Raw genomic sequence first — 15506 nt, forward strand, 5'->3', positions numbered from 1 at the left:
TAGACTGCTTCAAGCTGGCCCAGGTAACAGTCCAACTGATGGCCACTTTAATTTTATTTCATTCTGACTTTTAAAAAGCTGATGCAACCACATTGGCTAAAGTAATGTTTTGGAGGTTATCGATCAAGGCAGAACTGGCTATGCTGTATGAATTCCTCTGTATAACGTAATGTGGATTCAATAACTTCACTTGACTCATACTACTAAATATGTCAAATGTCCAAACAGCACTTCTCACTTTTTAAAAAAGTGTTTTATGAGTATTTAAAATATTTTAGAAGTACATATTCATGCTAGTCCAATTGTCAAAGCTGCAGGAGTATGATTTGTTTCAGATGTTCCACAGTAATAAGAACTGACTGTGCTGTTATAAAAGTATTGTTCTGAGTCAACACACGGGAAACATTGACAGGACAGAAGCTTATCTTCCAAGCAAAGCCATTTTGAAAATACAAAAGAGAATATGTTAAGTCCGTTTAACCCTGGAGTAAAGTGACTACTGAAGTAATTTGGATACTTGGAGCATGGGATATGAGAGCATGGGATATAGACACTGAGCTGTAGCTAATAAGCCCAGTTGCAGCTCAACTGACTCCTGTAGAGTCATTTCTGTGTGTTTGCACTGTGCTCTTCAGTGTCTCATTAAGAGGTGGTTAACATGGCACAAGCATAGTACCACACTGGATACTTACGTTACGATGGTCACTGTCTCATCTGAACAGACGCTTTCACAAAGCTGGCAAGCTTCTAGAGACATTTCTGAGTGGCTTTTCTGGAGTCGGGTCATGTCCAGTCAGACTTCTTAGTTGTGTCATCATACTTGTATGAGAAAGCATTAGAAGAACTGATTTAGTTTCACGAAAGAGATGACTCTGTTTTTTTTTTTTTTCAATTTAGTATGGAGGTAATTTCTGACAAGTGTTTGGGGTATGCTTTTTTCCTTTTTGCAGTGTGCTTTAGGGTAACAAGGATGAACCAGGGATGACCTCATAGCAGTGGTATTGTAATTGGAAGCTGATATTTCCTCCTCTTGTGTGGATGTGGCTGCTTGAATAGCCAGAGGACTAATCTGGAAGCTGTAAAGGAGCGGTGGACGTGAATCCCTTGCAAGACAGATGTTGAAGTCTTAGGACAAGGTGCTGGCCCTCTTCTGTTAGGAAAAAGAAAGGAAACCAGAAATACACTCATGTCCTCTCTCACATCCCTGCCCTGCCCTTCTAAGGTCTCACCTGGTGTTTCTTTGTGGTCAGGACAGAGATGTAATCTGCTGTCATTCCCAATGAATGGTGGTTGTACAGACTTGCTTCCCTAAGTGTGAGACAGGAGTGCCAGGTGGCTGTGGAGGACCTGCATCTGTTTGTGAATGTGAGCTCATTTGTTTGAGTTAAGTGGGCCACGCTCACTCATGATATGTCTATACTAGGAGCACATATTCATATTGGTCAGTCAGGTGTTACTGCTCTCAAGAGGAAAAAGTCATGTAAATCGCAATCAGGAAAAGAACTCTGTGCTCTCTGTCTTTCTCAGTGTTTCTGTGATAACATACAGGGGCTCTCGAAGAGTGGCAGCTACTCACCTCAGAGGAGTTCCTTTGCTTTTCCTATGGATGCCTTGTTTTCTTCTTTGGTGATACGTTGCAAGTGTCACACTACACCTCATACCCTCGTTTTGAGATTTGGCTCTAGGCGGTTTCTGCCATACCATCAACCTCTGCAGTTTCATTCCAAGCCTGTTTTTGGTCGAGCTTCCTCTCTTCTTGACTCCTTATTGGATGGAAAGTGGTTGCCCTTTTAGACATAGCTGCTGATTGTATTTCCTCCTTTGACTTACTCAGGAGTCTGTTGCTTCCCCTTCCTTCAGAAGACAGTAGAGTAGTGTATTATATTCCACTTTATTTGGACTTCTAATGTGCTGCTCTGCAGGTGTGATGGAGTGTGTACCAGAACAGATGTGTCTCTGCATTTGCTGCCAGACTTTGAGATGCAAGTTCATTGAGGGAGTTTGACAAGATGGGTTCAGTATAGTTGAGAACATCTCATTTTTATGCCTGTTGACTTGCATTTGTCTTTTTTAAAAGCAAAAAATATCTTGCTGTCTCAAGTTTGCTATATGGTCGACTCTCTGTACAGTTCGTTGGACTTAAGCTGTAATGCGTTGTCTCCAGAATAATCGTGCAAACAAAGCGCGCTGAGATGCAAGGCATAACAGAAATGGTTTAGGATAATGTTGAGGACAGTTCTAGTGCAATTTCTGAGGGCTGTGCTTTTCCACTTCAATGTTAGCATTGAAAAAGTGAGCTTATAGCATGTTCTTCTGTCTTAGCACTGGTGGATCTATGTCTGCCAGACACTTTCCTCTTCACCTCTGTCCTCTGCACTATCTTGCAAAGGAGCACAGCACTCATAAGAGTAATTTCCATGTCAGTGGCATCATAAAGTGATGCTTACTGTGCAGCACTGGACAGCAAGATCTATATGCAAGTTAGACTGTGACAAGCAATTATTCCTTCAAAAGGGAGCTGAGACTACTATATTGAACAGTTACAGAAACTGCAACATGGGAAGAGTTTGCATCCATGGAAGGGAGCTGCAATAGGCATGGCATGAGACTGTTTTAAAGGTTTGACTAACTTGGCTAAGAGGCTATAGCATGAGATGCATCATTAAGGAAAAGGAGTTAGCTATCCAAACCGCTTCTCTTAAGAGAACTTGATCAAGGGAGTTGCTTCAGGAGAATGGATGGGGAACTTGAGAGCTGTCTGATTGCTCTTTGGCCAATTGGCATGGAGGTGGGGTGTCTGGCTGTGAGGAATTTTATTTCAGGGCTTCTGAGTGGCTAGTCATTGAGGATATAGGCTTCAGATTTTTATGGAAATAAGTAAAATAATAGCAGATGTCTATTTAGGTTAACACAACACGTTTTTTGCTATTACATGTTAACAGTGCGTGTAGATGTATGTGTTCTCTAAAAATAAAATTAAATATATATATATTTTTAAAGCCCATTTAAGTTGCTGCTTGGCTATATTTAAAAATCAAAAATTCATGCATCTAATTGTTCTGTCCATATCTGCTTTTGAATGTGCTTGGTATGTGAATATTGGCAGATTTCAGCTATATACCGTGTTGAATGAAAACTTACATTTTATTCTAAAGTACGATTTGTTTTAAAAATAAGTACACTTGATGTGTAAACTGCCTTTAAAGTCTGTTTCCTTTGGGAATGAGGATTGAATGTTTTCTGTATATTTCAATAGGAGGATGTATCTGGCTGGCTAGCACCGGGAGAAGGGTACACACCTGAACCGATGGAATTTCATCACCTGAATGAGATAGACATTAAGCTGCAAGTACTACTATCTGATGGGGATTTTTCTGTGATTTCCAGCTCTTGCTCAAAACCTCCAAGCCAGATTTATCAGGTATGTTACAGAACAGAGCTTGTGTTGCAGATTTCTTTTTTTGAAGTGTTGAGATCTGATGTAAATGAAAATACAGCGTGCATCTGTATTTGTGGTTTTTGCATTTTTCTTTAGTTATCTTCCATTTGTTCTCAAAATATATGTGTTAAAGAATGAAGTGAAATATTTGGCTACAGAAATAATATGGAAAAATGTTACTATTTTGAGTGGTATATAAGGACTGTCTTGTTTTTAACCTTCGTTGATTCCACTCTTCAAGAAATTTCATATGCAGGAATTGGTAACTCAGATGTTTTTAACTATGTGAGGGCCTCAGTGGTTTTGTCAGCATAGTAACACATTACCCATGATAATTCATCTTTGGGAATTAGAATAAGGTTTCTTCTTATCTCAGGATTCCAAAAGTGCCTCTTCATTTATGTCTGAAAGTTAAAAAGTTGTCAGTAAGTGATGTTAAAGACTGTAGAAAGTTGATTGAAATGGTATGTCCCTTGATTTTAATGGCCTTTGTCTTTTTCCTTGCCAGCAGTATTAAGAACCTTTGGGGTCTCAGCCTTTAGAAATGATTGTTTGAATTTTGTAAGTAGAAGACTCCAATTTATCCCATGCCCCAGTAATGTTGCCCATGATATAATGGAGGAAATACACCATAAAATACCATAATTCCTATTTCGCACTAATTTGCACAAAACTTGAGTTACAGTGTATAGCCAGAACACATATATCAGAGGCTCTGTAAGAGTGTACCTTGGCAAAACTGTTTCCAGTTACCACTGTATGAGAAGCATAAAATAACCATGTTTTGTTTTTTCTTTTTCTAAAGAGCACTTTAATGTGATTTTTTTGTATTGAGTTGTTTCTGAACTTCAGGTTTTGTTTTAGCTATAGTAGTATTTTCTGTTGCTCTGACAATTCCAGAGGAGTCGCGTTTCGATGTCGGTCCGATGTTGACCGACTGGGATTTAGTGTGTGAAACAGCGACTCCCTCTAGTGGGTAACCGGTTGTGCAAATGCAGTCGTTACCCGTAACTTCGGGTGTGGAGCTGAGCTTGCCAGTGATCGCTGGATCTGGTGCCCACTGTTACCAGACATCAGCTTGAAGTTAGTGCGACTGCCCATGATAATGAACACTCTGTTTGGGAGCGTTTGTCCAGGCGGTGGTGGTTGCTTCCTTTTCGGGTAAAAGCTCAGAGGTGTTTGAACAGAAACATGCATTTTTGTGTATGCCTATTGAAAAGTAATGCATTATCTTTTTGAATAATACTAAAGTTAAGAACCAAAAAGAGATAGTTAATTCCATAAATTACCCTTCATTAGTGAAAGGCAGCTGCCCTTCAACTTTGTTTTGCGGAATAATAAAAGGTTTTTAGATGATGTAGTTCTGGAAAATACAGGATTACATTTGTCATGTTTTTTGTTTTGTTCAGATAAACTTAAACATGTGAGTCATTTCAAGGAAAGCTACCAAAGCGTGGGACTATTTAAAGGTGGTTTTATAAATTCAGAGAGAGAGCTGAACAGAATAAATATAAGTTGAAGTGAGTAGGAGGCTTTAGTTATTTAAAAACAGACTTAGAAGGACACTAATTGCATAAATCCAAAACTAATTAAAAAACCCCAACACAACACAACAAACAACTAAAGCAAACCATCCCACTCTGCGGCTAGCTAATTCCAGAAGTGTCTTGATTTCCAGGTGCCTTGCCTTTGACTCGAAAATCCTCTAGGTAGGTGCCTTCATTTCTGCTTTGCTGGCTGTCCAGAGCTGCTGCTCTCAGCAGAGGACAGGGTGTGCAGTGGCTGCCTTAGTTGCATCGTGATCCAGACTTTAGGCAAGTGAATGTTAAAGTTGTTCGTGAAGGCTGATTTGGTAGGTACAGTCCGTTTGTATCTGGCACTGTGACATGACTGGGCTGGTTTATATTTACATAGAAGTTCAACTACTCCGTTTTTTTTTATGGTAAGTGGAGGAAAAAATAGTTGTCTTAACTTTCAGGGACTTGACTTCTTACTGTGGCAGCTTTGTATGAGGTATGGCCTTTAGTCCTATGTTCTTGGTTATGGTTATTTTTTTTTTGTTTTGGTAAGTAAAGAATCACTCTTCAATGCATACATAGAGCAATAACAACAGGTCAAGTTCTGAATTTGGTTATGAGAGTTCATTCTCAACACCTTTTGTTTTCAAATTCCTTTAACAGTTGCTTTTTCGAAAAAACAGGAAGTAATATGCAGCAGTAGCTGAGAAATTAGTGACTAATTTGAGTTTAGAGAGCTTCCTGGCAAAAGGCATGAAAAATGTCTGGTGTTTCTGTTTTGTTTGTTTTGTTTGGTTTTTTTTTACAAGTAGTTGTTTTAAGTTTATTGCTCCTCATGGTCTTTTAAAAACAGCCATGTTTATTACAATCAATGTCCCCTAATATTATTATAAACTGGAAGTTTTAATGAATTTGCTTTTAAAAAAAACTTAACTATTCGTGAAGCATCACTTCTGATATCAGAAAATAGGTGGGTCACAGAGCAATATCAGAATTCTTTGTTCTGAATGTCTTTTGGAACCTGACAAAGGCAACCGATACCTTCCCAGAAAGGGTCTGAAGCAATTAATTGAATTATGCTTTTTCTAAAAGAAGATCTTATTTTGTGATATGTTAGAATGAATGCCACATGCAAGACAATGGCAGTAAGAGTTCTGATTGTCTGCCTCTTGTTGGGTTTAATTTCAAGTGTTTAATGACAAGATTTTCAATTGCTTCTTCAGTTGACCACAGCAACTAAATGAGGAAATAAACTAGCTATCATCACTGGAAGGCTGTTATCTTCTGTAAAACCAGTCAGAAGTGGGACACATTTAACTTACTAATAGAGTGAATTAAATATGCAGGAATTACCTTACTTATTAACCCTCACACATATTCTCTGAACATTGTCAGAGGCAAAATATTTGTTGGTGAGACTGGGGATCTGTAGTATTCAAAACCAAAAATGATAACCTGGTATTGTTGAAGTCTCAGATAAGTTTCTATTGATTTCTTTTATTCAGAGCTTCAATTTAGATTGTATCAGTACTTCTCCCATAACAGAGGTCAATTCTGTAAACTTAATTGCTGGATAAAGATGTTGGCACAGATGCTATGGAATGCAAATTTGAATGCATTGTGATATTTGTTTTTTAGGAGTTTAGTTTTTTAAATTAAGATGCTAAGAGAGGCCTAAAAAAAATCCTGAACATGCAGAATTTATTTTGAAGGAGTCTAATTGTTATGGGACACAAATCTGATTTGGAATGTAGATGTCCATTCCTTTAGAGAAGAGGCTGATTTCAGTGACATTAATCTTTCTTTTAAAAATCAGTGCTGGAATTCTTTCTGATTTCCACGAGATATGGATTTCATCTATTGTGGTTGAGTAGGGTATAATGCATTAGTGATGGGGAACATTGGGAAAAATTGTTCATGTGTAAATCATCTGCTTGGATTTTCATTTAGAATTTTAGAAGTAATTAAACCAAAATTAGCTTAGAGTTGCGTATCATAAAGCTACACATTCTTTTCTTCCAAGAATTGGATTAGATATAGCTTTCAAAATGCAAACCCTTAATCACCACTGGCTCAATGGGAGAACTCTGCTTTCTGCCACTGGTAGATACTTTGGCAGGATATAGGATCTAGGCTCTGACTCTGAAATCTCTAACAACTGGCTTTAGTTATCCTACAGTACCATAGCTGAGCTGTTACAAAGGAGCATACAGATTCATCTTTTTGTGCAATGAGTCCAGCTGGATTCAGAAGGCTTTTCCATGACTAATGTTCTCTTTCACATGGAAATGTTTCTTGTCAGAACTGTATTTCTCTCTAAAACATTTCTTTGTTATGGTGCCATCTTAATTAAATATTTAAAAATGCTACTGTCTTCCTTAATATTTTTGGGGAAGAACAAATTAAGTTGAATGCAGTCCTGGAAGAGATAGGAAAATGGTAGGATGAAGAATATGAAGTGTAAGACTGTGTGTAATGAGTGCATTTATGAGCTTGAAAAACTAGAAAGCTACCTGAAAATAAAGGGAAATGGAGATGATGTTTAAAGAAGCAGTAATGTCTGTCTGCTTGGTTGTCTTATAAAGATAATTACTTTAATGTTATGTATTACCTTGATGAGTTCTTTCATACCTGATTGGATTTCCTTTATCAGAAAAATATTCCATTTTTCAATTATAGCAGTAGACTATAGTTAAAAGCTGAAAACTAAATAAATACTCAAAATGAAAAAAAATTCTGAAGGTATACTAATGTTTCAATTAATGAACTCTTTGATAGCCTATACTCTATGCCTGCACTTCACCAATCAGATGATTTGACAGGGATCTCTATTTCAGGGCATGGTTAGAAGCAGGTTAATAAGCTGATCAGCCAGTTTTGTGGCTCAAGAAGATTGTATGACACTAATATCTTTCATTAGATAGGATTTGATTTTTATTTATTCATAGAATTTTGGAGAAAAGAGAGTGCAACAAATAATTTTAGCCATTTCAGATACTGGATATATCTGTTTTGCATTATGATTGTTACAGCTTTGGCTGTTGCCAAATACTTATGTGTTCCCTTAGGTAACATATCAGTTTTGCTTTCTACCTCATCTTTAAGATTTTAGATCTTTATTAATCTCAAATGCACTTTCACTACATACGTGTGCTATATGATTGAAACATAAAACGTTTTGGAGCATTTGAAACATTGACAATAAAATGTTTTCTGTGATATACTACTTCCTACATTTATTTCATGATATCTTGTGAAAAATATTAAAAAAATTAGTTAAGTGGGGAAAAGTCTTGACTTTGCTCATATGGTATGAGTTGTGATCAGTTACTATTTGGGGATGAGAGAAGTGAGACTGTAAGAATACTTCTGTGAAAGCAGCAGCTTAGTGCTCCATAGTGGTCAGATCAAATAGATTATTAGGAACAACTATGAAAGGAACACAGAATGAAACAGAAAATATCACTGTGCTGCTGTACACATCCATAGTGCACCATATAGCTTGACTATTGTGCAGTTGTGGTCCCCAGATCTCATAACCAGTACAGAAAAAATGGAAAACTGGTTACCAGCATGCCCAGAAGTGTAGAATGGCTTCTATGCAAGGAGTGACTTACACAGAGATATTCTTCAATTTAGAAAAAAGGAGTAAGAGGGAATGTGATTGAAGTGTGAAAAATCATGCTGATCAAAGAGAGATTACATGGTAACAATTTTTTTTTTTACCATCTCATCTAAGTAGAATTGTATCAGTTGTGGATGTTGATGTTGGATAAATGTTGAAACAGGTACTTTTTAATTTTGTTTTCTGATAAATGTCCATAGATGAAGTTTTATTCAGCAGTCTCTGATAAGAATTGGTTAGGTATCATGGCAGAGATCAGTATTGAAGAAAAGTTTATGGAGAATAAAGTAGTCATGTTTATCCTAGTTAAGAATTTCTTTTGATAGAATAATATTGTCTTACTAGAGAAGCTATCAGGCTTAAAAATCATACTGAGTGTGATAAAAGGAAAAATAACTTATGTTACATAGTTTTGATAAAATTTGAAGAGTTTGCTCATAAAGCGCTGTCTTTAAAATGAAACTTTTATGTCTGAAACTATTTGGAAGGCTGGGACAGAGATCTGCATAAAGCTGTGCTTCAGAAATGTGTGTGGAAAAGAAAGTAAACAAATTTGAAGGTAGTAACTTTTTTGATATTATGCCTCCTCTCACTGTCACCTTTTTAACTCTGTCTGGTATTGCAGCAATAATGTTTTCAGAGATGCTGTTTGCAATTTGAGCTCTGTTCTTTCTTGAAGGCTGAGTTCATATAAAAGTATCAACAGGCAGTCCATGCATACCACCCCCAAAATAAAATACTGGGAAGTGTAATGCAGTATTTAGTGACTTCTCAGTGCCACCAGTTGCGCATTCTTACAGGTGTATTCATAACATTGTGTTTTAAAACAAATCTTAACTCCAGCTCTGATCCATGCTGAGTAGTAACTGCTCAGATGCTGATGTCTCTATATGTGCACAGACCAAAAGATTGGGTTTGGAAATGTAATTGCCAAAATAGCTACATATTTTTTTTTAAAAAAAGAAAAATGAATACGATGCCATCATCTTCCTCTTTGCCCTTCCATGAACAATTTAACTTGCATTAAAATCGCTGGAAGAACAAAGCCATGTAAAAGCAATTCCTCTTTTTAGAGGGAGCTTCAGTTGTTATCTTTGGGCTGCTTTGTGAACTCTATATTTATATTGCAGATATAAAGGTCATATTCTTGTTTCATGTATTAATAAACACAAGTTTAAATAAGTCCTTTGTTTTTTTGTGTTCTGTATAGATGTCAGTCATGCAGATTTCTTGCCATTGGGCATCATACTTAATTATAAACCCTCTCTTTGTATTTAGAACCCTAGCTTTAGATGTTCAGTATTAACAATTTGGCTTTAGGTGGCCCGCATTAAACTTTAGTCCAGTTTGGAGAGATTCTAGTCATTAACAGATGGTGCCACTTATATCTCTATCTGTTGTAGGGAAATTTACTGGTGGTGTGGTACTGCTAACTGTTGCTGATTGTAAATATATATTCAAAGATTTGTATTGTGTTAAAATAAGTTTGGTTTTGGGCAACTAATAGTTTGGTTTAAATGTCAGAACTTATAGGTTTGTTTGAAGTTTAGAAAAAGTTACAAATGCTCGGAATTTTTAAAATATTGTAGTTAAGAAATTTTCCATTGAATGTTAAATTGCAAAGGTTGTTTTTCTTTCTAAATTAGACACGCTACTTGAAATTCTTTTCCTTGTGTGTGTTTATTAAGATTGCTTGAACTGCTTCTGAAAATAAGAATGAATAGAGTATGTTTTTATTAGATGGTTGCTCACGTTCCTTTGAGTTGAATTGACTAACAAGGGTGGGGGTTTTTTTTGTCTGTTTTTTTTGCCCTCTACTATTATTTCTATTATTTAGATTCCTTGGATTCTTCTATATGATCTTTGGTGTGCAAGAGAAAGCCCATTTTTTTTCCAATTACAGCATAACTTTGCTATTTTGCCAATACTTGTAATTCTTAATGGTTTAAATTACTTGTAATATTGAAACTTGAATGTGTTCAGGACTAATACAAACTTCAGAATCTGGTCCAAAACTAACTGAAGTATGTGAAAACGTGTAACCGAAAACTTTAATAATCATTATGCATCCAACTCCAACTTAGAGAGGTTTATTTCTCATTTACCATGATACCTAGTAAACAAAGCCTACAGTCATTTCAGTTCAGTTTTTCCTTTCTCTTCTGCCTAATTCTGATACCAGTATGGTTAATAGGAACGAGCTTTGAACCCCTCATTCAGTCTTCCCAATTCTCAGTGCATTTTTATTGTAGAATTTGAACGTCAAAAGTGTTAGCTCTGGACACTAAGAAATTCCTCTTAAAATGCAAGGGGAAAGAATTCTTTTATTGAAACACGTCCATCCCGATGTTAGCTATTGTATTTGAAGTCATGCATAATGAAAATTATACATTTGCCAAATTTGAAATTGACACATTTTTCTAAACATTTCAATGTTTTCCTGATAGAAACCAAAATAACAATCTTCTGGCTTTGAAGCAATATGAAGTTATATGTTTAATTTCTGCCTATTCTTCCTTTTGTCAGGAGTCTCTGGTTTATGCAAACAGAAGCCTAGAAGCAGTTCCAGGTGAAAAGGTTCTGCGAGAGAACAAGGAACAACGTGATCAACAAAATCGTCTGAAAGAAATAGATTATCAACTGAAATCCCTAGAGAAAAATCTCGTAAGTCTCCTATTTTTGTTGTATTTTTTCCCCCTCAACTGAAAATTTTGGAGTTTACTTTTCTGTGTGTCTTAAAATAAAATCAAATTCTGCAACCTTATGTAAATTCCTGAAGTAATCCCCAGAGAAATATACAAGCAAAAGTCTCAAATATTTTTTCTTAATCTGGGAAACATATTTTTCAGTCGTAATGCATGTTTCCTATTAACAAAATGTCTTTCAAAATGAAAGAAATTATTCTCCTCTCTTCCTCCCCAGAGGGAGATGGCATAAACAATCATATATAAATACATCCTAAAAGTGTTTTTTATGGCTCATATAATTCAGTGTTCTTCGAAGGATCAGGTCTGGTGGGAATGTTGTATACACTAAGTTATTGTGTCATTTAGTTTTGCTGAATTCATTTAGTATATTTTTGTAACTCAGTTTTCATCTAATAAATGAATTTTGTAGGTGCAAGGGCCTTTAAAATGGGAGCTTGTAAGTAAAATGGTAGTAAAAAATCATTACTGTTTTCAAATAAGTACATCACATCTCATTCTTTTTACTGCTTTGAGTAAAAGCAGGTAGGGAAAAGGCAATTTAAAATCCAGGAGGAGGATCCTATTGTTAACCTAGTAGGCAGAAATTATGTTTATTTTTAAGTCATAGAGCCAGGACTGACAAACCAAAACTTATGTTCCTCTCTCAAGTAATATATTACTATTCTTTTCTCTTTCAGTAAGTATAATTTATTACATTACTCTCAAGTTACAATAAGGACATTTAACTAAAAACTAGTGTCAGAGGAGCCTCGGCCTTCAGGAAACTTTTAACTCGTTTTTAAATATACGTTGTAAATGTGCTGTTTGGTCTGTGCTGAAAGAGCTACAAAGCACAGCCTATGCAGAAGAGAATTAGGGAGAAAATATATAAAACATTAAAAAGCAGCTAAATTCAAATAGAGAGTCCTAAGATGGTACAGTTGTCATTTGTTTGGCCTGAAAGCCAGTATTGGTATTTGTTTTTATGTCAGATCTCTCATAGATCTTCTTAAGAGCACAGAAAGAAAATATTTCTTTTTATTTTACTTTATTTTTAATAACTTTGTACAAAACTTTGAATGTTTGTCTTGCTCAAGTGAAGTCAAGAATGAAACTGCTGAAGACTCAAAAGAACATTAGTGCCTTACTGAGCTGGCAGCTTTGAGATAAGAAAACTTTTATTTCTCCATAGAATGTGCTGTGTGGATAAGATATTCCTATCTTTACTAGGAAACCCAAAGCATTTTGGTACATTAGCAAGAGGCATCAGTGTAGGTAATTGACGTCAAAGAGGTTTGCAAATGAAGAAAGTGGTGATCGGGAATAGCGAGCAAGGATTTACTGAGGGTAAGTCATGCTTGACCAACCTGATTGCCACCTTTGATGAAATGACTAGATCTGCTCCGTAAGCTGGAGGGCAGGGCTGCCACTTACTGGGAGTTAGGCTGGAGGAGAGGGCTGACAGGAACCATATGAAATTCATCAAGGACAGATGTCCAGAGTTCTGCATCAGAGAGGAGTAACTCCTTCCAACAGTGCCAGGTGGAGCCTGGCTTGACAGAGGGAGCAGCCCTGATGAAAAGGACCTGGCATAGTTGGGGGCAATAGACTACACATGAGCCAACAGTGTGCCCTGCAGTGACGAAGGTTAACAGTGTACTTGGCTGTATCAACATGAGCACAGCCAATAGATTAAGGGAAGTAATTACTCCCCTTTACCTGGTACTCATTAGACTGTTTCTAGAGTGTTGCATCCAGTTTTGGGTTTCCCAGTAAAGAAGGGTGCTGACACACCTAAGCAAGTTCAGCAGAGGGCCACTGAGATGATTTGGGGCTAAAGCACTTGACCTGCGAGGCTGAGGAGACTTGGTTTGTTTAGCCTGAAGAAGAGATGACTCAGGCAGACCTAACAGTAGCTTTCCTATAGCAAAGACGTTGTTACAGAGAAGACAAAGCTGGAGTATCTTTACTGAGTTACATGGTGAGAGAACAAGAGACAATATTCATAAATTGAAACGGGGAGGTTCCAACTGGATTTAAAGAAAAAAAATAATCTCTGAGGGTAATTAAGAATGTGAAGCAGGTTGCATGGAGAGACTGTGAAATCTCCATCCTTAAAAATTTCGCACATCTGGCTGGACAAAGCCATAAGGTGTTTTGATCTTATCTGATAGCTGACTCTGCTTTTAGCAAGAGGTTGGACAGAGACCTCCCCCTCCCCGTCTGATGATTTTTGATTCTACAAGGAAAAGGATCAAGAATTTTTATGCGTTTCTCAGGTGGCAGTCTTTCATTGTTATCACTACATTGAAGGAAAAATATTAATTTGTCATGGCTGTGCATGGTAGGAGTTTTTCTTGTGTGTAGCTGATTTTGGTGGTTTTCATGTAGTCATAGAAACATAAATATGTGAGTTTGTTGTGTCAGACCAAAACTCCATGTAGTCTACCTTTGGTTTGTGGAGGTGTGTATTCAGCAGTAGGCTTACTTTCTGCAGTAATCAGAGTTAGGACAAATACTCTTCCAGTTATCTTTTATCGCTCTCAAAAAGGGATCTTCAGTGCGGATCAAAAGCTTTGTGATTCAGATAGCAGCATAACCGCAGCGGTATGATCTCAATTGCTGATGGCACTGTCACTGCAGTTGCAAAAACTTCAGCTGCTACCTACATATGCAGGGTTTGCGCTGGCAGTGCTGGAACTGCACAGCCGATACAGAGTACTCGTGGAGTATGGGAACAAAGATTTCAGACAGAGGCAGTGGCGGCTTTAGAGGCTGTTCACTTGTGTGTGTGTGTGTGTGACCACAGTAAGGCAGCATATTTAGCTCTTATCTGTTCACAGTACCAAAACAGTAGTTGAACTTAATTTTAATACACTGCTTTATTATATTAAACAGTTGAAAGATGAGAGGCAAATAAAAAGAGGAATTCTGTGGAAATTCAGTATATCAAATAAGTTAATGGACAAACAGATAAACTAAGTCTGTGTATTGTCATCTTTTCCTAGTCGTTGACCTTTACATCACTTTTTGTCACTACTGATCTTGTTTGTGAGGCAAACACAATCCGAGGAAGTGCGTCTGGGAACTGTATGATAGTCTACAGCAGGCCTGGGAAATGCGGTGGGCTGCTGACTCATTCAAATATTTTGTATATAAATGGGTCAGTTCCAAGTCTTGGTTGGGTTATAGCAGCATTGTTTGGTATCACATTACACGCAGACTCTTGCAACATACCACAGGTTTTTCCGTGGCTAGATTGTGTGTATTTAGAACTCTAAATAGATAGACTGTAATGTTAATTTACAGTGTTTATAAACATATATTGTTACCAATGTGTGACTCATGGCCGCACTAGCACTGCTGCGTGCTGTGCAGCACCTGGCAAGGCTTCTTCAGGGGGGATATATTGTGTCTTCTTATCAGTTGCAGCTCTGCAGCATGACTCTGAGATCGCGGTGTATGGGTATGAAATTTTTGTGTATTAGGTCCTCTGCGAGATAGTTTGGTTGCCAGTGTAAATAAAGTATTCCATTCTGAATGAAAGTAGGTTTCTAACAGGAAAGTAAAATATATAGAAAAGGTACACATTTTTGTGTGAACAGTTTTCAGAAAATACTGCTTTTATTTTTATTTTTTAGTTTCATGTCCTTGATACCTTCTAATCTTATTTCTGGAAAATACAGTTCTTGCTAGAGAAGGTTGGACAAAACAGCATGACATCTCCTCCTGATGCACCATACATAATTGAATGTTTTTTTACTTATTTGGTGTGGGAATATCTAAAAATGAGATAACTCCTATGCAATGTGGATTGAGCGCCTTGTTTCTATACCAAAGTAATATTTTGGCCATCAATTCTGTAAAAATGTTAGCAGCAAAACTGCTGTCTGCCAGGAAACTGCGTGATGAAAAGCTAAACTGAATCCTTGAGGGGGAGTAGGTAGATGGCACGTTTCCAGAATAATTTAATGATTTCTGGAAATACTGTTTGTTATTCAATAGGTGGCACTCTCACTGTGTATCAGAGGAAGAATGCCTAGACATGGTTCTAGGGGATATTATTACTGGTGAAAATGTTGTCATTTCTATGATATAAAACAAAGGTTGCAAGAGATTGCCTCTCACTTTTGGCAAGATTCCAGGTGTGCAGCTTTTAATGTTCAGTCATTTTTCTAGCTTAGCTAATTAAATTGTCTATTTAAAATTCACGTTTTTAAAATTCACATTGCATTTAA

At 36.9% G+C, this 15506-nt stretch overlaps 1 protein-coding gene across 3 annotated transcripts in view; it reads left to right on the plus strand.

Moving 5' to 3' along the window:
* FSIP1 (fibrous sheath interacting protein 1) overlaps positions 1-15506 on the plus strand; it is an 86748-nt gene that overhangs the window by 17081 nt on the left and 54161 nt on the right. For all 3 annotated transcript variants that reach the window (XM_086614074.1, XM_086614076.1, XM_086614075.1), the window contains exons 10-11: positions 3257-3421; positions 11108-11245. In XM_086614074.1, the coding sequence (XP_086470200.1) occupies positions 3257-3421; positions 11108-11245 (303 nt within the window). The remainder of the gene's footprint in view (positions 1-3256; positions 3422-11107; positions 11246-15506) is intronic.

This window comes from Tauraco erythrolophus, chromosome 6 (assembly GCF_009769465.1).
Source record: "Tauraco erythrolophus isolate bTauEry1 chromosome 6, bTauEry1.pri, whole genome shotgun sequence".
In the NCBI taxonomy this organism is placed as follows: domain Eukaryota; kingdom Metazoa; phylum Chordata; class Aves; order Musophagiformes; family Musophagidae; genus Tauraco; species Tauraco erythrolophus.